The following is a 25,867-nucleotide window of genomic DNA, read 5'->3' on the forward strand; positions in this document are numbered from 1 at the left end:
AGTGGTAATGGGCAACAGGAAGGAGTGGGAGTGAGCAAGAAATAGAATTAAAGTATCCGCTACATCAACCTTGACTTAGCAGCTGTTAATAACGCTCCGGAAGTCGTTTTACAAAATGAAGATGTGGTCGATGGCTTCACTTTCTAAAAAAGTAAATAAATAATCCCACGCAGCTGCAAAAAGTAAGGGGGACGGAGCTTGAAAAATGCAAGGAAACGTGAGCCCATATTCAAGTTGGAGAAATGGAAGGGCACTGGGTTAAGTATATGCCTGGCCATCAAGAGCTAGAGGTGGGGAATACTAAAACGTTTAGTGTTACTGCTGACTGCAGGCATATCCAATCTGCATCATGAGGGGGAAAGAGGAGTGTTAGTAGAAGATAACAGGTCAAAGAAAGCAATCTGAATCCACTGATTTTAAAAATGGAGAAGAGGTGTGAGAGAGACTTTGAGACAGAACAGGGCCAGATGGCTGCTAACCGAAAGAGGTGCAGGTTTCTGGTTAAGTTGGTGCGAATATACAGTTAGCCGAGATAAAAAACAAAGACAAACAAAAAAAAAGCCAAGCGGAGCATATTTGTAGGTATGTAGAATTTCAGTTTGGATCTTTTGAGTTGAAAGTTGTCCTAAGTTTCTGTGTACCCAGCAGACATTATAAAAGAACAGATGTGTGAAGATGAGAATTGTCTTTTGCTAAACCTCTTTGAAGCAAGTGTTGGTTTTCTTCAGTTTACAGTTCTCTGTACGGTTGGATGTAATTATTTCTCCGCTTCATTTATTGCACATACCTTGTGCCAGTTGTCATCTCGTTCTTTTATTATCTGAAACAAGTTCAATGTTAACAGTTTATAGTTAGTTTTTTGTGTCTTATGTAAGAGTGCCCATAAAAAGGCTATGGGAACAATCTTTTAGATCTTTCACTTTCCACGTGTAAGTCTACTGTCTATAGTTATCTTTGACAACTTTTGTAAAAGTATGACAGGGACAAAAGTTCATTTTCTCTTCCATATAGATACCAAGTAATACAGCGCCACTTACTAAAAAGATCATTTCCCCATAAATTGGATGGCAACTTTATTGTTCTAGTCAAAATTCAAGGCATCTTCTTGGAAACAGAAGTGCTAGACCTACCAGCTCATTCATTTTCTAGAAATTTGTAGACTCTAAAACTGTAAGTTTCTGTGCCTAATAAATGACCCAGTCTTAAGTATATTTGTTATAGTAGCACAAATGAACTGTTGTCTTTCTATGCAGTGAAAAACTCTACTAACCTAATTTAAGAGATTTAGTTTAGGGTCCAGTGAGGTAGCTGGTACAAGCATGTGTTACACAAGCCTGGAAAACTGAGTTTGCTCCCCAGGACTGAGGTCAAGGTGATTGGAGAAAACCAACGCCACAACGTTATTCTATGACCTTCACACTCTTGCTGTCTGTCTGTCCCTTGACTTCCCAACACACAACTTTTAATCTCTAAATGTGAGACCGAGGCTGGAGGATTACCAAGACTGAAAGGTCAGCTTGGGCTAAATAGTAAATTCAAGATCAAATACATTGAGCTATATATTGAGACCTTCTCTTGTAAAATGCCAGTGTTCTCCAAGTTGTTTATAGTATACTAATAACTAATACTATATATATACTTTTTTTGTATGCTAGAGAAATGGCTCAGAGGTTAAGAGCACTGCCCACTCACCCATCAGAAGTTCAATTCCCAGCACCCACATGGCAGCTCACATCATCTATAACTCTAATCTCGGGGTATCCAACACCTTCTGGCTTCTACAGGCACTTCACAAATAGACAAAATACATTGTGGTGGTTTGAATGAGAATGCCCCCATAGCCTCATAGATTTGAATGCTTGATCACAAAGGATTAGGAGGTATGACCTTGATGGGACAAGTTTGTCGCTGTAGGTAGGCTTTGAGGTTGTAAGTGTTCAAATGAGGCCCAGTGTCTCTCTCTTTTCCTGCTTGTCTTCCAATCTGGATACAGAACTTTCAGTTACAATGTCTGTGTGCTGCCATGACAATGACAGACTAAACCTCTGAAACTGTAAGCAAGCCCCAATTCCATGCTTTCTGTTGTAAGAGTTGCCATGATCAAGGTGTCTCTTCATAGCAATAGAACACTTAAGACACACACACCAAATGTTTAAAAAGTTATACATCGCCAGGCAGTGGTGGCATACACCTTTAATCCCAGCTCTTTGAAGGCAGCAGCAGGTGGATCTCTATGAGTTTGAGGCCAGCCTGGTCTACGGAACAAGTTCCAGAACAGCCAAGACTACACAGAGAAACCCTGTTTTGAAAAGAGAAAAGTTACGTATTAGTCCTGGGACATACCTTAAATCCCAGCACTTGGGAGGCAAAAGCAAGTGGATCCTCTGAATTGAAAGCCAGCCAGGAATAAATAGTTGAGAAATTGTGCACACACACACACAGCATACTAACATGTGATAATTAGTAAGTTATCACTGAAACAGTAGTACACCATATTACAGATAATGTTTTTTTGAATTTTTCAAAATTTAGCAATTAATTGACCAATTTCTAGTAAGTACACCTGTTTTAGGGCTGGGGAGATGGCTCAGTGAAAATAACACTTGCTGTGCAAGCCTGGTTACCTGAACTTGGGTCCTCAGGACCCATATAAAAGCTGGAAGCTGTAGCACAGGATGTGTAGGACCAATCTCAGATCCCACCCAGTGTTCTCTGACAGGTACTAGCATTCCTGCATGGGTACCCAAACATTTTTTTAATGTTTGGTTTAATGTTTGAGCCCCAGCCTCAGACACAAGTTTACTTTGTTCTTTGGCATTCTGAAGACAGGGTCTCATTTAACCTGAGGTGGCCTCAGACTCACCATATGACTGAGGATGGCCTGCCTCTATGTCCCTGAGTTCTGGGATTACAGGTTTGCACTATCATACCTCCTACTCTGTGAAAAGCCTTATAAAAGATCTAACGGGTCTTGCCTCTCAAACTGCTTTTTTATACATCCCGGGACCACCTGTCTAGGAATGGCTCCACCCACAGAGGGCTGAACCCTCCCTGCAAGTATCTGAGGGAGGCATTCTCTCAGGTGAGGATCTTTCTTCCCAGGTGACTCTAGCTTTTGTCAAATTGACAACACCTAAACAGCAAAAGAGGTAATGAGAGCAGAGGTCATAACCTAATGGATGATTGCCGTTATTTTGAAAGTAATTTGTTATCAATACATTCTCCTCTTGATCAACTGCTCTTTTGCCACCTTAATAATAAAATGAATTATATCATTGGTATTTTATTGCGTGATGTCTAGAAACTGTCATATGGTGTAGCAAAAGGAAAAATTTGCAACTTTGACCAGGAGTCTCACAGGAACATCTGGTCCTCCAGTACCACTGTAAATACTAGTAACTCATGCATGTGTGTGTGTTCTTTAAGAAACATTTACCAAAGCCATGGGACGGCTCCCTGGGTAAAAACTCTGCAAGTCTGAATTCTACCCTAGGAACCCATGGTGGAAGAATAAGATACAACTCCCCAGAAGCTGCCCTGTCCTCTCCTCTGTGTTCACACTTAGGCATGCACATGCTTGTGCACACAGCATGAGAAGAACACGTGCCAGGTATGGTGGCATGGACCTGCATTCAGGAGCCTGAGGCAGGATGATCACTAGTTCCAGGATAGCACAGTGTGTCCAGGGAGGCCTTGTGTCAAAATGCAAAAGAAATAAAGACAAACACTAGCTTGAAAACGGAAATATTGAGAATTTTTACATGATTTAATAATAAACAATTAAAGATACAAAAATGCTTAGAGGATTCCAAAATTTAAATTTTTGTTTAAATACAAATTCATTTTATAATATGAAAACATATAATATAGCCCTCTAACCATAATGATTTTTTTCCTCTACAAAAATTTCTATACTAGAAAATTTGCAGAAAAACAATTTCTTGCGACATTAAATGTACATTATTTACAGTTGAAAAAGTAATCTAAGAACTCTACTTCAGAAACTTGGATATATGTTATCTTTGTATGCAATTTCCTTCCCCCTTTACCCACAGTAAAAAAATTATCCAAATAAAAAGCAATTGTGCTTTTGTAATAACTGACTCCATTACTAGCTCAGGACTCAGGTTACTCCCTTGGCCCTTTGAAGCCCTGACTCTCAGAACAGCAGTCTGTCATTGAGCACTCAGCACGTAAGTTTACTAACTAATAAGCCATAATACACGGTGGTCTAGGAATTAATGAACAAAGAACTTAAGAGTTGATGGCAAATCTTATGCAGAAGAATAATTTTGTGAGGAAAACATTTTATACAGTATTTTACCTATATTTACACTAGGAAATATTCTGGTAATATTCTAAATAACTTTAAAGTACAGATACTAAAAATCATAAAATTTATGATAAGGGAACTTAGAGACCATTTAGTCTAGTCCAGAGCATCCCTTCTTTTTACCAGAATGGCAAAGACTAGCAGATGCAGTGGCCTGCCCTGGGTTACACACTGAGCTTGTGGGAGTGCTACTCAGGCTGCCTTTATGCTGTCACATCTCTGACATGAAGGTTCAGACATAGCAAGGCACACTTAAATCATTTTGTTGTTGCTTTCTTTTGCTTTTGGGTTTTTCTTGTTTTGTTTTTTGTTTTGTTTTGTTTTTGAAAGGTTTCATGTAGCCCAGGCTGGCTTCAAACTCACTATGTAGCAAAAGCAGGCCTTGAACTCCTGATGCCCTTTGTCCACCTCCCAAGTGCTGGGATTGCATGTGCCAACACACTGGGCTTAACATTTTTAAACAGTGCAGCCAACTAAAGTCAAGCTAAGTGACACCATAATTTTAATAGTATAAAATAAGTTTCTTGCATCTGAATCAAGACTTAAATTATACAAGTGGAATGAAAATACTTCCTATATAAATTTCCTGTTGACTTATATTTAAGTAGTATTTACAAACAATTCAGGAGGCTAATACAGTGTCAAGTTAGAAAAGAAACTTTAAAAACACTTATGATATAGCAACTGAAAAAAAAAATCTCAAGAACTTCATAGTATAAAATTCCTGCTCCTTCACAACTGAGTTCTGAAACATATAAAGAAGAGAAACACTGGGGTTTTTCTCCTCATCAGAAAAGTCAAAAGTAACTTTTTAACAATTACAAAATTATGAACTTCTGTAGCTTTATCTTAGGGGGAAAAAATCAGTTTGTTTTCAGACCAAACAATGAGTTCAATTAAAAAAATAACCACCCATAACTCCTTTGGTGTGTTAATTAAAAAGAGTTGGGCTCTACCAGCTCATTCTGTTTGATGGCTACCTGAGAGGGAAACCCATTTGAACTGGATACCACCATCACGTAAGGCTGTGGCTGCTGTTCCGTTTCCTCAGTGTCTTCATTCAAATGGTCTTCAACCTTTGTCTCTGCTTCCTGTTTAAGAGTTTTTGTTTCCTGAGTTTTGATAACAGATGTGATCACAGTGCCAGGTGGGTGTGCAACAAGTTGTGAACTTCGGGAAAAGGTCACCACGGGTGTAGTAGCACTGAAGGATGGAGATGAATCCATGCTGACAGCTCCGTTGCAAATGGACTGAACATTGCTTGTAAGAACCTGCTGTACATGGGTGGGACTGAAGACAATTGAAGGAGGAGAGCCTGGCTTCTGTGGCTGTAGCATGACATTGTCTTTCAGTACTGTCATGGGCTGTGATGATGGAATGGCTTGTAGGATGAATTTCTGTGAGCCGGCCCCTGATGATGGGTCAGTGCTGGCTATCACCGTTGTGAGTGGCACTGTCTGCAGCGTTACTGTATGCAACTGCTGGTTGCCAGGAGACACAACTACTGGAACCTGGGTTGAAGCCTGTATCGTCCTATTGAGATCACCAAATAAAAGTGAGACAATGAGCAAATGGCACATCTTTTAAAATTCTAAGGCTTAATGGGCTATTCTTAAAAGTATGTTATACATTCCCATTGCTACTTCCCTTATTTTTATCACAGCATAATTAATTAACATCAAGTCAAACCTTGTTTTAGACATATGAGCTTGGTGTGATCCCTGTAATCACCTCACTAAGGAGGCAGTTCAAGGTGAGGGCTGCATAGAAAGACACTATCTCAAATGAAAAACCTGTGAATACTGTCGCATTAATACAAGTGAGGCCGGTGCTGGAGAGATGGCTCAGAGGTTAAGAGCATTGGCTGCTCTTCCAGAGGTCCTGAGTTCAATTTCAGCACCCACATGGTGGCTCACAACCATCGTATACACAACAAATAATCTCAAAAACAAAATGAGAGTGAAACTACACATGAGCTTGTATTAAAAAAGAAAAAAGAATACAAGTGAGGCATCAATACAGGAAGCAAGGTATTTATGCACGAGTCACTCTAAAGAAAAGTATAAATTTAAAAGCAGGTCTGTTGATTCGCCATGCTCACTCCTAACAAACCCCAAACTTCCAATAGTTGTGTTCATTCTATTGTTTTCATAAGTGTAAAAATGCTTAACTTTTTAAAAACTCCTATTTTGCCAGAAGTATCTATTTTTAACAGTTACTAGGGTTTTAGTAACTCATAATTGGTATCAGATCTACATCATACAAATATGACTATAACTTCTGTGAGTTCTAAGCCAAAAGAATAAAGTTAAGGCCAAGATTTGACAAAATAAAATACACATATATTTTAGCAATTTTAGAGGCCAAAGTAATTTTCACAGTAATTTTTTCAATATAGGGTCTTTTTATGCTGCCCAGACTAGCCCTGGCCTATCCATCAGCAGACATGTCATAGACAAGTCACCCTGCCCAACATAAAACTACAACATAAAGAAATTAATGTAAAATCCAATTTATAGAACTAGCTATAATAAAGAGATAACCTCATTATTAAATAAAAAGCTTCATAAATGACTTGATGACCCAATATAATTTTAAAAGTTTGCACTTATAAATGTTATAGGTTTTGTTTGTTTATTTGAAACTTAAGTCTCTTATAGCCTAGGCTAGCCTTCATCTCCAGGTCCTGCCTCAACCACCTAAGTGCTAGGATTACAGGCATATACTACCATACCCAGCTTAAAGTTTACAGTTAGGGTTACTGTTATTATAAGTCAGTTGAAAACTCTGCATCTTGAGTTTAACTGTTCTCTCAGAATTTGGTAAAGTTATTTTGTGAAGGTTAAATTTCAAATGGCTCAGTACTAAGTATCAATTGGCAAATTATTAAATAGAGATTTTATTGCACTAGCTATAGGTGGCTGGTCACATATGCAAAGATAAACAGCCCACATGAAAAGATAAAACAGGGACCAAGTGCGACTTAGAAGTTAAAAAGAAGTGGGACAACACAGGATGACTTCAGCATCCATGTGGAATGCCGAAGCTCCTCTTCATATTGGCACCCACACATCAGCCTATGGGAGGGTAACAGCTTTTTCTTTATTTAATTTAATTTTTTAATTTTGGAAACAGGGTCTTCCTATGCAGTTCTGGCTGGCCTAGAACCTGATATGCTAACCAGCCTGGCTTCAAACGTATAGTGATCATCTTAAAAAAAATTTGGAGCCAACATTGGTGGTATACGCCTTTAATCCCTCATTTGGGAGGCAGAGGCAGGCAGATCAGCCTGGGTTACAGACCTAGTTCCAAGACAGCAAAGGCTACATGGAAAAACCCTGTCTCAAAACACAAACAAAAAACATTTGGAGATGATAATAGTGCAAGCTTGAAATCACAATAGGGAGGCTGAACCAAGAGGACAGTACACCCTTCCTCAGCTACATATCAAGTCTTTGCCTCAAAACCAAACAAAACTCGGCATGGGCATGGTGTCAGACTCCTATAATTTCAACGCTCAGTAAGAAGAGGCAGGAAGACCAAAAGTTCAAGGTCAGCGTACATATGAGGCCAGACTGGGATACAAGACACCATGTCAAAAGAAATGTAGCTATTAGACACCATCCTGAAAGAGGTACCCCAGTCACAAAAAGAGGAACACAGTGTGTACTCACTCATATATGCATTTTAGACATAGAGCAAAGGATCACCAGCCTATAATTCACACCACCAGAGGAACTAGGATACAAGATGTGTTCTAAGAAAATCATATAAAGTCCCTCACAGAACCGGGAAGGGACAAGTCCCCCAGAGCACAGAGGAAGTGTGGGGGGGGCAGCGAATGGAGAGAGAAGTAGGAGAAAACGAGGAGGAGGAAAGGAAAACATGTGCGACCAGGAAGATTGAGCCCGATTAGGAACAGAAGACAGGAGAGAGAGAGAGAGAGAGAGAGAGAGAGAGAGAGAGAGAGAGAGAGAGAGAACATAAAAGAGGGTTTGAAGATAAAATTGAACATGAAGAAAGGTCTAGAGAACTACAAGACTGCTGCCAACTAACAATTTGAGCTTCCGTGGAAAGGCTATCATAAATGCCCTTCCCGGAGAGTGAGATCAACAACTAACTTATCCATGGAGCCCTCAACTAATGTCTGTTGGAAACAGGAGCAAACACCCATACATAAACACTGAGTCGAAGTAGAACCCAGAAGCAGATGGAGAGGACAAGACCACGCAGCAGAAGCACATAGAGACAGCTTACCTGAACAAGGAGGACCTAACGGGCCACCAGACTGACAGCTGGGAAGCCAGCATGGGACTGACTCAGGCCCCCCTGAATATGGGTCTCAGGCAGAAGGACTGAGCAGTCTAAGGGACCTCAGACAATGGAGCCAGGATGTATCCCTGGTGCACAAAAAGTCCTTACAAACACATCCCCCATGGAGGGATAACTGCCTTAATCTAGAGACAGGAGAGAAGCCCTAGTCCCTACTTCACATGACCTGCCAGACCCCAACTGGATGGCATTCCCCTACATATGGAACTGGGGTGGGAGGATGAGAGGGGAGGGTGGTTAGGGTGCATGTAAGAGGGCAGAGAGGGTAAAAGGGAGGGAAGGAGGGAGGGATGGAGGGAGAGGAAACTGGGATTGACATGTAAAATAATAAATTAAATTTAAAAAATGCTTTGACTCCAAAATTTAAGTTGAAGGACAAGTTACTGGGGAAAAGGATTTCTATTTTTGTTTCCACAGAAAATGAAAAGCTGTGTATTCCTTCCAGACTAATGTGGTTTGATCAAGCCAGACAGCCTGAAACAGAGTACCAGGTGATTCTACATTCAAAACAGCTGGACCAAGCAGCCTTACAGACTACAGCCAGGATTTCTGCATCTTCTTAGAATCCCCCATGACAGTGCCCCTTACCAGCAGGAAGTAGTTTGGAAAGAACGACGCCCAAATTCCCAAATATTGTTTATGTTTGTTTTCATTTAAATGGACTTGGTTATTATATATATATATATATATACATATATATGTATATATATATATAAATATGTAGCTATTAAAGAATTAGCCACCATGAAATCCCTGCAGCCACAAACATTTTTCTTCATAATTAAATTGTCAATTGTATCCAATTATGTTATATCAGTTTTTTCTTCAAGTTAACTTTTTTTTAAAGGTTTATTTATTACGATTACAACATTCTGTTTTGCATGTATCCCCTGCAGGCCAGAAGAGGGCACTAGATCTCATTATAGGTGGTTGTGAGCCACTATGTGGTTGTTGGGAATTGAACTCATGACCTCTGGAAGAACAGTCAGTGCTCTTAACCTCTGAGCCATCTCCAGCACAAGTTAGCTACTTTTTAAATCCTAAGATTCTGCTTGTAACTAAGAGCTATAATATTGATGATTTACGATTCATCAGAATTTCTGAGGATTATTATGTGACATTCAACTTGTGTTGAAAATTAACTCAGGTGTCAAGAAGTGTCATTAGATTGTCACAACCACCTGTGTTGTTAAGTATTGTTTTCATTTTATAGATGGGGAACTATTCCTAAATGACAGCTGATCTGCACATTTAATAACTGGGCTGGTGGGCCAAAAGGTTTGGCAGGCAGTCTCTCTATTGTGTTACCATGCTTTTAAAGTAAACAAATAGCTTCAGGCACTTTTAGAGGTTAATTTTAAAGACCCTACGACAAATTATTAGTGCTTGAATAAGAATTAAAGAAAATGGACTTCAACATTTACCAGGGACAATTCTCAGAAAACACTTTACCAGGAATTTACTGTGTTATTCATTGAACTATCATAAAGTCCAAATCAGATTAAAACTTTAAAGTGTATGACTACATGTATTATCAATTGATTTAAAGGAAACTTGAGATTTTGATGACAATTCCAGTGATTTACATAAATCCTTTCCTCCCCACTTGCTTTTGGTCATGGTGTTTCTTCACAGCAATAGTAACCCTAACCAAGACAAACTACAAGAACTATACATATCCATTTAATTTTGGAACATCATTTCTTGACTTACTCTAAAATCACATGAGAACAGTCTTAAATTTTTTCAGAAGACCAATCTACAGGTAGGATTTTCTTAGTCAATTAGATGTTCAGCACCTTTTCAAGTCTGACTTGATTAAAGTAGACTGGGAGACTTTCCAACATCTGGCACATTAACGCCTGAAGAAGAGAAACTGACTTCACACTTGGGTTTTCCCAAGTGATAACATTTACTCTTGGTAGTCAATGCATCCTAAATGTCTCAGTTATGACAATTTACACTGGGTTGTTTAGACTGTCATCTATTAGGCTAAACAAATCAATAGAGTAACAGCAGACAGCACTTGGGAGAGACAGAATCAGGTGATGAGGTCAAATAGTGACAGTCTGAGGCTATCCTGGGCTACACGAGATTCATCTCAAAAACAAACATGGTCTAGAAAGATGACTCAGTGGTTAGGAGCATGTGCCACTCTTGCAAAGGACTGGAATTAAATTCCCAATATCCACATTGAGCAACTCACAGCTGTCTATATCTCCAGCTCCAACGGACCCAAAATCTCAGGCCCTTAGAGGCATCTGCTGTCAGGTACACAAAAACCCACACACAGACAGACATACGTACTAAACATAAGCAAAAGCAGAACTGCTGATAGCATCAGAGAGCTGATATAATTTTTTTCCTGGAACAATCTATTGACCAAGAATTCTGCCTTCTGAATCCTGACCCAGTTAACAAACAAATGCCCCAGCTCTGAACATCTACACATTGATGTGCATGGTCACTGTTTCCTCACCTAATACTCTGAATGGAAGGATGTGCTGTTTCTTCCTGCATGGTGCTGGTTATGGTTGCTTCTCCTTCTGGGACACCTTGTACTGGCTGTACTACATGAACAGTCCGGAAGAGCTGGGTAGGATAGGGGGCCTGTGAGGGTTGCACTGTCCTCAAAACTTCTGATGGCTGTCCAGCTTCCACAGGATCTTTGGGTTTTGTAGCTTTAGAATTCCCTGATTTTAGAACTGTAGTGGCCCCTCCTTTTATTCCTGGACTTGAAGAAGATACTCTTGATCGGTTTGCTTGATTCCGACTTGATGTGGTTGTTGAAGATAAGGACGGATCTGTTGACTCTATGCTGGAACTTGGATCCTCATCATCTATGTATATTAGATCTTTTGGCATTTCTTTAAACTGATAGACCAAGCGCTGGCCTTCCACTTTTGCAAGAATACCTCTTTGGTAATAGTACCTAGTCAAAGCAGACAATTTCATCAATTTTATTAAATCAAATATAAACTGATAGTCAACAAAATCTTAATCCTAATGATAAAATTTTGGAGCTAAAGTTTAAAAATGAAGAATTTTGTTGTAAAGAGACAGGGTCTCTTTACAATAGCCCTGGCTGTCCTGGACCTCACTATGTAGACCAGGCTGGCCATGAACTCAGAAAGCTGCTGCCTCTTGCCTCCCTTAAAGGTGCACCTTAACACACCAGGCAGAAAATGAGGAAATTTGTAAAAGAAGGGCACTTACACAAAATATATACAAACTAACACACAGATTAAATCCTTACGAGGGACTAAGATGACTTAGTAAAGTGCCTGTTTGCATAAGATCCTGAACTCTGTCCTCAGCACCCATGCAAGGGCTGGGCCCAGTGACACATCAGTAGGCCCCAGCGCTGTGGAGACATCGAGACAAGGCAGATCCATCTTTTGATTTCACTAACCAACCAGCCTAGCTGAATCAAAGAGCTCCAGGTTCAATGAGAGACCTGGTACCATAATACAACATGGAGAGTAATCAAGGAAGACACCCAAACCTCTGACCTCCACCACAAGCACCCATTCACACACCCACACAAACACATATATACACACATACATGTCCTTATTAACAACCAAATCTAAGATGAATTCTGAACAGGGAACTGAACGAATGACTGGAGATTCGCTTCTCTTCCTTCTGCTGCTAATTTGTTGGGATAATCAAATTTATCACAAACCTCAAGGCATCATCTCCCACTCCTACCTTACTAGCAGCATTCATACAAGTTTTAATTTAATTCAATTGTGCAAAATTTAGTGATTCACGCGTCTTAATAAAATTAAGAACCTAAGATGTTCTTGTAAAGGCATGCCTATGTCTTAATACAATGCCCTTTTCATAGGTGCCTCTCTGTCTTCACATGTTGGTCCTTAAAACTGTTCCTCGGGGCTGGAGAGATGGCTCAGCAGTTAAGAGTACTTATTGTTCTTGAAGTGGACCCAGCACCCACATAATGTCTGTAACTCCAATTTCAAGGGCTACAGTGACTTCTCCTGACCTCTGGGGACACGCACAGTACATACTACACAGACATGTTTGCCAGCAAAATATTCATATACATACAGCTAATCTTTTTAAAAACTTAGTAAGTACCAACTCTGCTAAGAGGAGGAAGAAGAAGTTGCAGGTATGGTTGTGCATACCTTTGACCCTAGCACTCTCAAGGTAGACTGGTGGATGTCTGTGAGTTCAAGGCCAGCATAATTTACATAGTGAAAGAGAGTCTCAGAAAAAGAGAAGAAAGTTTTAAGTTAAGATGACAAAACATATGCCCTGTAATCATTTCTATTTCAAGTCTTTCTCAAACAACTCACTCATATATGGAATAACTAAGGATACAGTCATAGAAAAACAAAACAAAAATGGGCTTAAATTTCTTTTATCTAATATCAATATTGAAGTATTCATTATTATTATTTGGGGGGGTTCGAGACAGGGTTTCTTTATATTGTTTTGGAGGCTGTCCTGGCACTCACTCTGTAGATCAGGCTGGCCTCGAACTCATAGAGATCTGCCTGCCTCTGCTCCTGAGTGCTGGGATTAAAGGAGTGTACCACCAACACCCAGAAGTATTCATTATTCCACTATAATAATAGCTGAGATTTACATTTTAACATTTTATTAAATTTCAGATCTCTTTATAAGTAAAATCAGGTTGGTATCTATTTCTGAAATGATTGGGACCAACAGTGTTCCAAGGTTTTGGAGGTGCTTTTGAATTATTTTTAAATATTTGTATAGATCTTAACAGTTGAACATCCAAACTTGGAAATGCCCTCAAGTCTAAATTGCTTAATCCTCTTGTTGTTCAAAAGTTTCAGAATCTAGATTCCTGATTTTCAGACTAGATTCTGCTGTCTGAATCATTATTTGTATGAGAACAGTATTTTCCCCGGTTGAAGTAAGATTTAACTTTTTAAATGTATACTGGTTTCTGTGAGTGCCAAGGTCTTCCTTCTATAAATATAATTCATGGGCTCAGTGGTAAAGCACTTATCTAGAATACACAAAACCCTGGGTTCATTCCTCAGCACTACAAAAACAACAGCATAAACACAAATGTAAGCCTTCATTTTTAAAAGGTGACCTGTTTTTCAATACCTAGGAAATGACGTTTAACATAACAAACACTCCACATACCTGAGTGCTCTTCCCATGGTCTCATAGTTCATGTCAGGTTTGTTTTTGTGCTTCCCCCACAATCGGGACACTGCTTTAGAATCGACCAGTTTAAAAATGCCTTTTTCTCGCTGTGTCCATTTGATGTATTTAGGACAGGTAGCTTTGTCCTGAAGCAGAGCCAGTAAAAACTCCCAAAGGTAAATTGTGTTTCCTGAAACAAAATCAATTTACTTTAAAGGAACACATTTTCCTTGAAAAGTACAAACCAGCCAACCACAGGACTAGAAGTCTTACAAGGTCCAAATTTACCCACAAAGAAATATCATATTAGTTAGTTGATGCAGTCCCTCAGGATTGGTGAATACAGTCAGAGGATCTGGTAGAGACCTTACTAAACTCATACATAAATAATATATGAATGGCAGTCTTGTCAATTAGATTCATGGTTACCTAAGAGGAAACACAGACATTTTCTGTCTGCTCTTTAAAAACAACCACACAGTGAAAACACTATAAGTACATTAAAATTTTAAAAAGCTTTCAATAGTTCTCTTTATATCAGAACTACCGTATCAACCATGATAGCGTTCTTCAAATCTAAGCAAGAGTTGCAAAAATACTAGAACTCCAACACACCATAGTAAGGATCTAGCTGATTGCTGCAAAACATTGCTGAATGCAGTAGTGGATTATTTTGACAGCCAAATGGAAAATGAATTTCATAGGCTACTTTGTTATCGCCTCTTTACAGAAATTGATGACAGTATCTTATAAGCACTGGGCTTGTCTACTTGTTCTACTTGTCTCTAACAAGGAGAGTGATGAGCTTGATTTGGGGATATGGTAGTGTGGCATCTGTAATCCTAACATTTAGGAAGTGGGGACCACCCTCAGTTACTAGGGAGTTCAAGACCAGTCTGGACTACAAGGTTTAATACACACAAAATATCATTTAATACCCCCCTCACGCACACACGCGCGCACACGCGCACACACGCACACACACGCACACGCGCACACGTGCACGCGCGCGCACACACACACACACACACACACACACACACACACACACGACAGGAAGAAGAGGGGAGGGGAGGGCACTGAATCTTAGGACTTACCCTTCCCATCTTTATTTTTCTTTTTCACTGATATATTTGGTGTAGTGGCTGGGGAATCTGGTCGTGTTGGTTTTGTTTTTCTTCCTGAAATCAGAATGGCTCTGTATAAATATTTATCCTCATTTCTGAATGAAAATGGTTAGATTTGCTATACTGATGATTACTGAAATTTCAAGTTCCAAAACATTATACATGGGGCATACAAACTGATCTCTCAAAATGTTATCTAAAAAAAAAATTGCTACAGTAAAAAATGAACATTAAGTAGGTTAGATCATAAATACTTATATATGAAATTATACTTCAGGACAAAAGACACAGTTCAAAACCAGAGTCCTTGTCTAACATGCACAAGCTCCCAAGTTAGATACCCACACACCAGGGATGAGGGTTGGGGGTGGGAAAGAAACCAGAAATTACCCTTTGGCTCACCCGTAAAAAGAAAATGAGGTTAAATTTCAAATTCTGTATTTCTCTTTGAGATTACCACATTAGTGCTTTCTCTTAAAATTTTCAAGTATATCCCAAATACCAGCAAAATTTGAGCTTAAAAAACTATCCATATTGTGGGTGTTTGCTTCTGTTTCCAACAGGTACTAGATGAGGGTAGATAAGTTAGTTGTTGATCTCACTATCAGGGAAGGGCATTTATGGTAGCCTTTCCACAGTTGCTCAAATTGTTAGTTGGCAGCAGTCTTGTAGGTCTCTAGACCTTTCTTTAGGTTCAGTTTTCTCTTCAAACCAATAATGGATCCCTCTTTTATGTTTTCTCCTCTCTCTCTCTCTCTCTCTCTCTCTCTCTCTCTCTCTCTCTCTCTCTCTCTCTCTCTCCTGTCTTCTATTTCTACCCTGACTCAATCTTCTCAGACAGTGGAACCAGGATGTATTCCTGGTGCACAAAAGGACCTTGCGGACACATCCCCTATGGAGGGACACTCCCTTGACCTAGAGACAGGAGAAAAGTACTAGTCCCTACTTCAAATGACTTGACAGATTTACATGACCCCACCTGGATGGCATAGCCCTACACGTGAAATGGGAGTGGGGGGATGGGAGGGGAGGGTGGTCAGGGTGCTTGTGAAGGGGGAGAGAGGGTAACAGGGTAAGAGGGAGGGAGGGGGAACTGGGATTGACATGTAAAATAAAAAAATAATAATAATAGAAAAAAATAAGTTAAAAAATTATCCATAAACCATGGTATTGGTGGTACATGTCTTTAATCTCAGCACTCAGGAGGCAGAAGCAGAGGCAAGTGGATCTCTGTAAGTTCGAGGCCAGCCTTGTCTATAGAGCAAGTTCCAGGACAGGCTCCAAAACAATACAGAGAAACCCTGTCTCAAGAAGCAAACAACAACCAAAAAACAAACAAACAAAAAGAAACAAAAAAAATTATACATAAAGCTGTGTGTGGTGACACACACGTTTATCCCTATCACCAGGAAAACAGAGCCAAAGGCAGGTGGCTCTGAATTCTAAGCCGGAGTGATCAGGTGTGCAGGTGGCTCTGAATTCTAAGCCGGAGTGATAAGGTGTGCCTCTTCTGTGGGGAAGTGGTTGGTTCCTGTAGTTGCATCATGTTCCAGTGACACTACATTTGGAGTTTGTTTTCTTCTTGTCACAACTGGCCTTTTGGGCAAAGAACTGCCCTTGCCTTGACCACTGACAATGGACAGGCTATTTTAACTGGACAAGCAGGACATAAGCAAAAAGAGGCTACTGAACCTAGCCAAGTCAGGGTAGGACAGTCATTAGAATTTTCCTGGTTCTGATCATGGTCTGTTGGATACTCTACGCCTTAGCCAAAGTTGGTTGGCCCAACATTACTGTGAGACCATGGAGTGCTGTCCACAGAGCCAGCTGTCATTTTTGCACCTTTAGGAAGTCTCCCACTTGCATTTTCTGCTTACCCTAGTAATGTTATTTTCCTTTTCAAGTCTTTGATGAGGTTGAAGACTAGATAGTCACAACCAATATCCTATCTTATCTTAGCTGGAGCACATTAGGTACAAGATTTAGACTTTCCTAAGTAGGACAGCTATTGGAGTAATCTGTTATATGTCACTACCCTTGGCCTGGACAGTTATTATGTGTTTCTTGCTTAATGTTGCTCTTGCTGATTGTAAGCCTAAATTTGTGTATGTTTTACCTTTCTTTCTCCTGGACCATATTTGATATCTGTTATCACTGTATATGGTTTTTGTATCAGGTTTAAAACCCTTTTATTTTGACAAGAAGGGGAAATATAGAGGCATCTTGTTCTGCTAATGGACTTGAGGTAATAGCTTTATGGTGTGGCTTTTGGTGTTCAGACATGATCTGTTTACAAGGAAGAGGAGGGGCCTCACTCAGGCTGTCTTGGGTTGTGGTCTAGGCATCCTGCATCTCAGAGCAGACCCGATGTCTCCAGGGACAGAAGACAGAGGCAGTCATTTAACTTCATTGTGTGAATGTTCCAGAAATAAATATGTTATTCTTTATTCAGGTGTTCATGAACTTCCTTTAACCCACCTTAAGGTTTCTTTTTGTAAGACAGGATCTTGCTTTAAAAAAAAAAAAAACTCAGGGCAGGAACTTAAACAGGAATAATAAAGAAACACTGTTTACTGGCTTAGGTTCATACTTACTTAGCTTTCTTAAACAGCCATGACCACCTTTCATAGGGATGATATTGAAATAATTGGCTGCCTTGCCCCCAACAATCAGCACTAAAGACTCACAGACAAATCTGATCTAGGAAATTCTTGAGTCCAGGCTTTCCCCTCAGATGACATAGGCTGTTTCCAGTTAACGATTTAACTAAGACACTCTCAATTTGTAAAAAAATGGAAGATTCTCCTTTAACATATTCCAACAATTTTGTGTTCAGTTGCCTGAAGAATCTCAACTGTCTGCAGTGTTCTCCCATTGGCACCCTGTAATGGAATCACTGGTAGACTGGAGGTTTTGTTTCTTTTGTGTGTTTTCTTTGTGTAACAGCCATGTCTGTCCCAGAACTACTCTGTAGAACAGGCTGGCCTTGAACTCACAGAGATCTGTCTGCCTCTGCCTCCTAAGTGCTGGAATTAAAAATTTGTGCCACCACAGCCCGGCTTTTGTTTTTGTTTTTTGGTTTTTTTTCAACTAGAGGTTTTCAAACACTGCCCTAGGGCAGTGCTTCTCAACCTGTGGGTCCAGATCCTTTCTCAGGGGTTGCATATCAGATATTGATATTATGATTCATAATAGTAGTAAAAATTACAGTTATAGAGTAACAATGAAAGTAATTTCATGGTTGGGGACCACCACAACCAGATGGCTGGAGAAATGTCTTCTCTGTTAAGAGCACTTGCTAAATACAGAGGACTGGGTCATCTTCCCAGTGACCCACATGACAGCTCACAACCAGCTCCAGGAGATCTCACACCTCTGGCTTCTATGAGCATCAACATGCACATGCACGCATGCGCATGCACACACACACACACACACACACACACACACACACACACACACACACACGAACATAAATAAATGCAACAAAAGACAAGAAGTTGGAAAATATCCTTTAGTGAGACAGATCAACTGTACCTAACATTTTTAGTGACTAATACAAAGAAATACCTAAATTTTTTTGTGTTCTCCATTTTTTTCTTACATATCTTAACTGGTATAGAAACACCCTTTAATAAAAAAGTATACTTGGATTCTCCATCAATACTGACTGGATGACTTAAGTAAGTTAGGCACTCACTCACCTTTCTTCCTTTTAGGTTGTTCTGGGGATGAAGCTCCTGGGGAATCTGCATTCATATCCTGCACTTGCTGAGTTTCCATCACTTCAGGAATCCCATCTAACGTGACGGACACATGGGTGATTGGGGCAACAATGTCATCTTCAGGGGAACTAAATATATTATTATCTAATGGAAAAGAAATCAATTATAATCAGTTGTGTAAGAAACAAAATCATTTCTTGTCTCTATAAACTCTCTGGAGGCCTTTTATTTCCTTTACCCTAAATCAAGGATCCTGAAGCAGTCCAGGCTTGGCTTCCTGCACAGTCTATCTTACCTGCTCTCCCCATGCCTACCTTCTGAACCTCAATTCCTATCTCACCATATTAGACCTCTAGACAAATGCTTTATTATCTGATAACAAGGAGGAAAATCATAGCAAAAGATACTTCCCTATACTTTACTGAGGGAAATGAAAACAACACAAACTCCACAGCATGCCATTCAAAGTTTTCACAGTCTACACAAAACCTACCTTTCCAATCTCATTCTGCACTCACCACGAAGCTTAACACCTCAGCCACACATACAAAAACAATCTGTCTCTCAAAAAAAAAAAAAAAAAAAAAAAAAAAAAATTTTACAAGTTAGTGCTTTGGGTTGAATCAATTCTTTCTAACTCGTATGCCTGTTTCTGTCTTCTCTAATGAAGTGTAATGAAGTGTAACTGTCATTTGGTTAAAACATTCTCTTCATAAAGCTAGAGCACCCACTGCCTCCAGATCCCTATGCTGTCACTTGTTTGTTTTTGGCTTTTATAGTTATTTACACACATGAATGAGTTCAAAATTAAACTAAGATTAAAGAAAGGAGTAATAGCTATTCTTTTTATACCACGCCATTGCCTAACAGACTGCTGCACACATCACAACATTCAATAAATACCTTGAAGTTACTTACTAACTTTGGTCTTTCCTTCTTTCTTTCTTCCTTCCTTCCTTTCTTTTTTGTTTTGTTTTTTTGAGACAGATTATCTCTGGCTGTCCTGGAACTCACTTCGTAGACCAGGCTGGCCTCAAACTCACAGAGATCCACCTGCCTCTGCCTCCCAAGTGCTAGAATTAAAGGTGGGCACCATCACCACCCAACATAACTACACTTTTAACTTTGTGAGAAAGGGCTAAAAAATAAATAGATTTAAAAATAGGTTAATAAACTGTCTATGGATTTTAAGTAACAAATGGTCAGGAAAAACTTCAGTAGGTTTTTGCCTATTCAATACAATCTATATTTATAGAAATTACTATATTATAGTAGTCTTGAGTTCAAAGCCAATGAGAGGCTGGAAAGATGGCTCAGCAATTAATACCCTTGGTGCTCTTCTAGAAGACTGGGGTTCAGGTACTGGCACCTACATCATGACTCACAACCCTCTATAGCTCCAGTGCAGTCCAAGAGATTCAACACCCTCTTCTTGCCTCTACTGGTATTACACACATGCAGTACACACACATACGCTTTCAGGCAAAACACTGATGCACATAAAGTTTTAAAAACAAAACAAACAGGTTAAGAGACTAGATTCTGTAAGTGTGATCAGGGTGCATTGTATGAAATTCCCAAATAACTAATAAAAATATTATGTTGGGGAGGAAGACAAGACTTTTGCATAATCTACTATTTCATAGGAGACAAACTACTTTTTATTCTAAAAACTTCATCAAATTTTAAATCAGTTAAACAGAACATTTTAACACAGTCCACACAGCAATGTGCTTGGGAACCACAAAAGAAAAAAATCCTCTTGTGTTCTCTTGCCATTTACTCTCTGATGGAGATGGCAAGAATAGCTTTGCAATGTATACACACACAAGTGATCATTAGCACTCACTTATTCGTTTTTCATCCAAGATAGGGTCAGGAGAATCCATATTGAGGAGTGCCTCAGCAGCCTCAATGGTCTCAATTGTTTCATCTCCATTATGACAAGAAGCCTCAACTACAACAAAGCAAAAGTAGTATTAGCTCCAATGTATGTGCCACTCTGAAACTCACAGGTGGTGTTCATCTCCTGAACCAGGGTATACCACTCAATATTGAGCTTGTATGCATGTAAACTATAAAGTACAGAACATATGCCACAATATTGAATCTGAGGTGGGTGTGTATAAGGTCTCACCCTATGCTGGCTAGGCTTTTGGTTTGGTTTGGTTTGGTTTGGTTTGGTTTGGTTTGGTTTGGTTTGGTTGGAAGGGAACCTCAATTGAAAAAGTGTTCCCACCAGATTGGCCTGCAGACACTATGAAGGAATTCAAGATTCAATGTTTATTCATTTGTTTGGTTGTAGATTTGTTATTTTTGTAATTTTTTACATTTATATGAAGGAGTTGGTTCTTTATGAACACCATGTGGGTCCCTGGGATCAAACTTAGATCATAGGGAATCGGCAGCATATTTTTTAAAAAATATACCTTATTATAGCCCAGCCTGGCCTCAAACACACTATGTACCTGATGCTGGTCTAGAACAGCTGATCCTTTGTCTCCCCTTCCCAAGTCTTGGGAATACAGACCTTGGCCTGCTGTTCCATATTTTATCTCTAAGTATTTTATCATGTATTTCTAAAAGACAAAGAGCCTAACCAAAGATATCATCTCACATTTTAAAAAATTAACAGGTGGTGGTGGTGCACACCTTTAATCCCAGCACTAGGGAGGCAGAGGCAGGTGGGTCTCTGTGAGTTTGAATGCTAGGACAGCTAGGGCTGTTACACAGAGAAACCCTGTCTCAAAAAACAAAGCCAATTTAAAAAAAAAAAAAAAAACATCAAGCAGTAACTTTTTAAGTCTTTTGTTTTTCCCACATTAAACATTTTAATGACTTGGGATATACTTTGTTACTTTAAAAATATTTATTTTTATGTGTATGAGTGTTTGCCTGTATGTATGCATTTATGCATACCACATGTATGTCCACTGCCCTTAAGGAGTCAAAAGAAGGCATGAGATTCCCCAGTTACAAGCTACCATGTGGGTGCTGGGAACTGAAGCCAGGTCCTCTGGAACAGCAGTCAATGCTTTTGAATTCTAAGCCATTGTCCAGATGCCTTTTGTATATTTTTTAGGTAAGAATCTTTCTTTTTTTTTTCCTCCCCCACCAAACAGCCACATGGTTATTCTTCCTTCCCATTCTATTGAATTAGATCATGTGTTAACCTCTTAAACAAACAAGCACATGCATCTAGACATATTCAGTTCTGATATTTCAATTATTCTTTCACTAATATCACTTTGCTTTTAACAGTCTAAAGTTTTAGTACTTGCCAGCATAAGTTACTGATGAACAAGTTTTTATTGAATGCATGTTATGTGTCAGGTATTGAGGCAGCACTAAGGTAGAGCTGAGGACAAGGCAGTTAGAACGCCACCAAAAAACTACAACTCTGCCTATTATGTCTGTTTCAGAAGCAATTTCTTTTAAGAATCAAGATGTAAAACCCTTGCTTCCAAGTAATTTCCTCAAATATCCTTAACACTTCTGACCAAAATATATGAAAGTAAGACGTACAAAATTAGGGTTGGAGAGATGATCTTACACAGAATCCAAGTTCACCTTGGATGGCCCCCACATGGCAGCTCACAGATCATGGCTTAACAACTAGTTAATTCCAGTTCAAAGGGATCTGAACACCCTCTTCTGGTTTACCACAGGCACCAGGAATGCTCATAGAGCACTATATACATCAAGGCAAAACACTCATACAAATAAAATAAAAATAAATCTTAAAAGTCACACAAAGGCCCCCTACCCTGTAGGGCCCTGCATTGACTCTGAGGCACCTTGAGCAAGCCTGAGCTGTTGGCTGGAACATTCTGCAGTCTTAGCTGGAATATTTTGCCCCAGAGTTGTTATTGGTACTCTTCCTGATTTGCTAACACAAATCTGCTGGGGAGGAATTAAGCCTGAGAATTTGCACTCTTGACCCTGGGATTGTTTTCCACTGTGCTGTGAGTCAGTATATAAGCCTGATCCTTCCCCTCAATAAACAGCATTCCTGTTGCATGAATGACCAGCTGTCTCATCTCTTATTTAAATCTCTAAGCCTTCGCCTGATTAGTGGAACAGATTGTAGCTTCAGTACTATACTGTCCCCTCCCAAAAAAATGGTAAAATGGTGGGAGGTGGTGATGCACGCCTTTAATCCCAGCACTCTGGAGACAGAGGCAGGCAGATTTTTGAGTTCAAGGTCAGCCTGTTCTACACAGCCAGTTCCACGACAGCCAAGGCTACACAGAGAAACACTGTCTTGAAAAACCAAATTATCCAGGCATGGTGGTGCACACCTTTAGTCTCAGCACTCAGAAAGCAGAGGCAGGCAGATATCAGTGAGTTCCAGGCCAGCCTGGTCTACAAGTGGAGTTCCAGGACAGCAAGAGCTACTACACAGAGAAACCCTGTCGAAAGACAGGAAGGAAGGAAGGAAGGAAGGAAGGAAGGAAGGAAGGAAGGAAGGAAGGAAGGAAGGAAGGAAGGAAGGAAGGAAGGACCAACAATAAAAAATAAAAATGCTCGCACAAAATGAAAGTGCATACTGTTTTCTAAAACCAATAAAGGATGAAAGTATTGACACAACTCACTCTTACAGTCTGTTCTTCCAGTTCTCAGTGTTATACTAGCTCTGATCCCGAACAGAAATCTTCTGTACATCCTAGGGTTTCATCACACATTAGGTCCTGGCTTACTGTTTGGTTTCCTGTGACACTAGTGAGAAAATAACATTTCTATCTCTCTCCCTGCAAATAGCTTTCACTTTATTCTCATGAATGCAGCACTAAGGATAAACAAGCACTCAGTGAAGAACCGATTGTGAATCAAGTCTTTCTCAGGTCTATTTCAGTATATTTGTAGAAAAAGAAAAGGGATCAAGAAAGCAGTATGAACCAGGCAAGCTATCAGAATTCACCATTTTCTTCATCTAATAGGCTTTAGCCTCTGCAGGTAATAAAGTTACCCTGGGACCTCCATTTGGTTTGGGGTTAAGTACATCTCTCCTTAGTAATAATAATGTACATAACAGCCTAATTTCCTTGCCTGTACATGCTATTCACACACACACCCTTCTACAAACAATACACCTAGTAACTCCCAGATTCCCTTGGCCCCAACCCTACATCAGGCTACACATCTCTTAACGATAACGTAAGTTTCCCTACTCAAGTAAAGACTGTTTCTAGTCAAGTGTATTTCCAACATATGTAGGTACGAACAGAAGGCCTATCCATTCTGAACTGGTTTCAGGTGCATGTACAGTAAGGCAAAACTTAAGTCTGCCAGTAGTCTTTAGAGAGTTCACTCTATCATCTTCTGATTATGCATAATTGACGTGCATATAATTAAAACCAGATGCATCACTGACAGGGAGGAGTGATGGGCAAAGGGCTGGAAAAACCCACAGAAACAACTAACCTGAACAAGGGGGAGCTCATGGACCCCAGTCTGATAGCTGGAAAACCAGCATAGGACTGACCCAGATCCCCTGGATATGGGTGTTAGTTAGGAGGACTGGCCAGTCTAGAGGGCCTCTGGTAGTGGACCAGTATTTATCCCTAGTATAGGAATGGACGTTGGGAGCCCATTAAACATAGAGGGATGCTCTCTCAGCCTAGACAAATGGGGCAGGGCCTAGGCCCTGCTTCAAACGATATAATAGATTTTAAAGATCCCCCATGGAAGGCCTCATGGGGAGCAGAAAGGGGATGGGATGGGGGTTGTGGGGAGACAGGAGAGGAGGGGAGGGTGAGGGAACTGGGATTGACATGTAAAACAAGCTTGTTTCAAATTAAAATCAAAAATATTATCATAAAAAACACATGCATCATGAAGTGGAGAATGCATAATAGAAAAAACAATTATATAACCTAATCTATGAATTAAAATAAAGAACTACCCAAACCACACCCATTAGCCAGCCCCTGCTTCCTTTAAACCCCATTAAAAAAAGACACTAAATTTTATCCTGGGGCCCTTGAATAATCTGTCACTCTTGATAGGACCCCATCTATCTATAGCCTCTATTATTGCTCTGCTATGAATAAAGCTACCTTACTTCTTTTGCAAATCTGTGTAAGTCCTTATTTTCAAATCTTTACATAAAAGACCAAGAACCTGGAAACACCTGGCCCATACCCTAACCACCAGTAACAATAACACACATACACACCTGTAAGCGTGATGTCATCATCGTCATCGTCTATGATTTCTTCTTCAGCAACATCCAATGAGCTTTCAGTAATCATATCATTCGGCTCTTCCACACAGGCCAGACCGGCATAACTATTGAGAATATCAGCACCAGGAACATGTTCCACAATGACAGCAGGAAATATGGCAGGATCGCCAAGCTGAAAGTGACAGAAAGGGAGGAGAAGAGATAAATTCTGTTTTTGTTGGACACAATTCAAAAACATTTTACTCACTTTTTCAAAACACACTTGACACTCACTTGTAATTTACTTGATTTCACTTTCTTAAGTGGGGACCATTCCCAGGACCCAGTGCAGGCTAGGTAAGAACTCAAACACTGATCTACACCAAACCCTACAGGTTATAGCAATTTAGCCCCTAGATCATCTTATTTGTTTGGGGGGGGGGGGTAGCTTGAGTGTGTGCATATATGTGTATGTGTGTTTGTCTTAGCTTTTGGAGACAGACTCTCTCTTTGTAGCTGATCTTAAACTCACTCTCCTAAACTCTAGGATTACAAGTATATACCACCATACCTGGCTCTACTACTTATATTTTAACAATCTTTTTGGTGTATAAGGACTATGAACCTATAACACCTAACATTTAATAATTAATCTTGTCTCAGTTTTTTAAGAGACAGGGTCTTGTGTATCCCAGGCTGGATAATCTTGAATTCCAGCGGCTCCTGCCTCATTTCCTAAGAACTACAATTACAGGTGTGACCCACTATGCCTAATTCTTCATCTTAATAGCCAAGTTTTCACTGGTAATTCTAAAAGTATGTTTTAAAATGGCATTAGATTTAAAAACTATTTAAATAGGCTTTAAAATTATGCACAAGCACAAACCAGGAAGTGGAATGCAATGAAATGTATACTTAAATAAATTCTTACTACAGTTTCTCTCACAGAAAGACATCTCAGGTCAGCAACTAGTACACTGTTACTTGGCAGGAAGCCTTGATTTGCACGGCCTTTGACTGACTCATATGA

The 25,867-nt window shown here is 39.7% G+C and overlaps 1 protein-coding gene across 2 annotated transcripts in view; it reads right to left on the reverse strand.

The window, feature by feature from the left end:
• Positions 1 to 3,745: 3,745 nt before the first annotated feature.
• Positions 3,746 to 25,867, reverse strand: part of Elf1 (E74 like ETS transcription factor 1) — a 58,169-nt gene continuing 36,047 nt past the window's right edge. The window contains exons 3-9 of one of the 2 annotated variants that reach the window (XM_051195327.1): positions 24,850 to 25,030; positions 20,521 to 20,628; positions 18,651 to 18,815; positions 14,917 to 15,000; positions 13,817 to 14,009; positions 11,145 to 11,597; positions 3,746 to 5,866 (exon numbers count right to left, since the gene is read on the reverse strand). In XM_051195327.1, coding sequence (XP_051051284.1) covers positions 5,269 to 5,866; positions 11,145 to 11,597; positions 13,817 to 14,009; positions 14,917 to 15,000; positions 18,651 to 18,815; positions 20,521 to 20,628; positions 24,850 to 25,030 — 1,782 coding nt within the window. In that variant the 3' untranslated portion in view covers positions 3,746 to 5,268. The remainder of the gene's footprint in view (positions 5,867 to 11,144; positions 11,598 to 13,816; positions 14,010 to 14,916; positions 15,001 to 18,650; positions 18,816 to 20,520; positions 20,629 to 24,849; positions 25,031 to 25,867) is intronic. The other variant, XM_051195328.1, reaches the window with a different exon arrangement.

Source organism: Phodopus roborovskii, unplaced genomic scaffold (assembly GCF_943737965.1).
Source record: "Phodopus roborovskii unplaced genomic scaffold, PHOROB, whole genome shotgun sequence".
In the NCBI taxonomy this organism is placed as follows: Eukaryota; Metazoa; Chordata; class Mammalia; order Rodentia; family Cricetidae; genus Phodopus; species Phodopus roborovskii.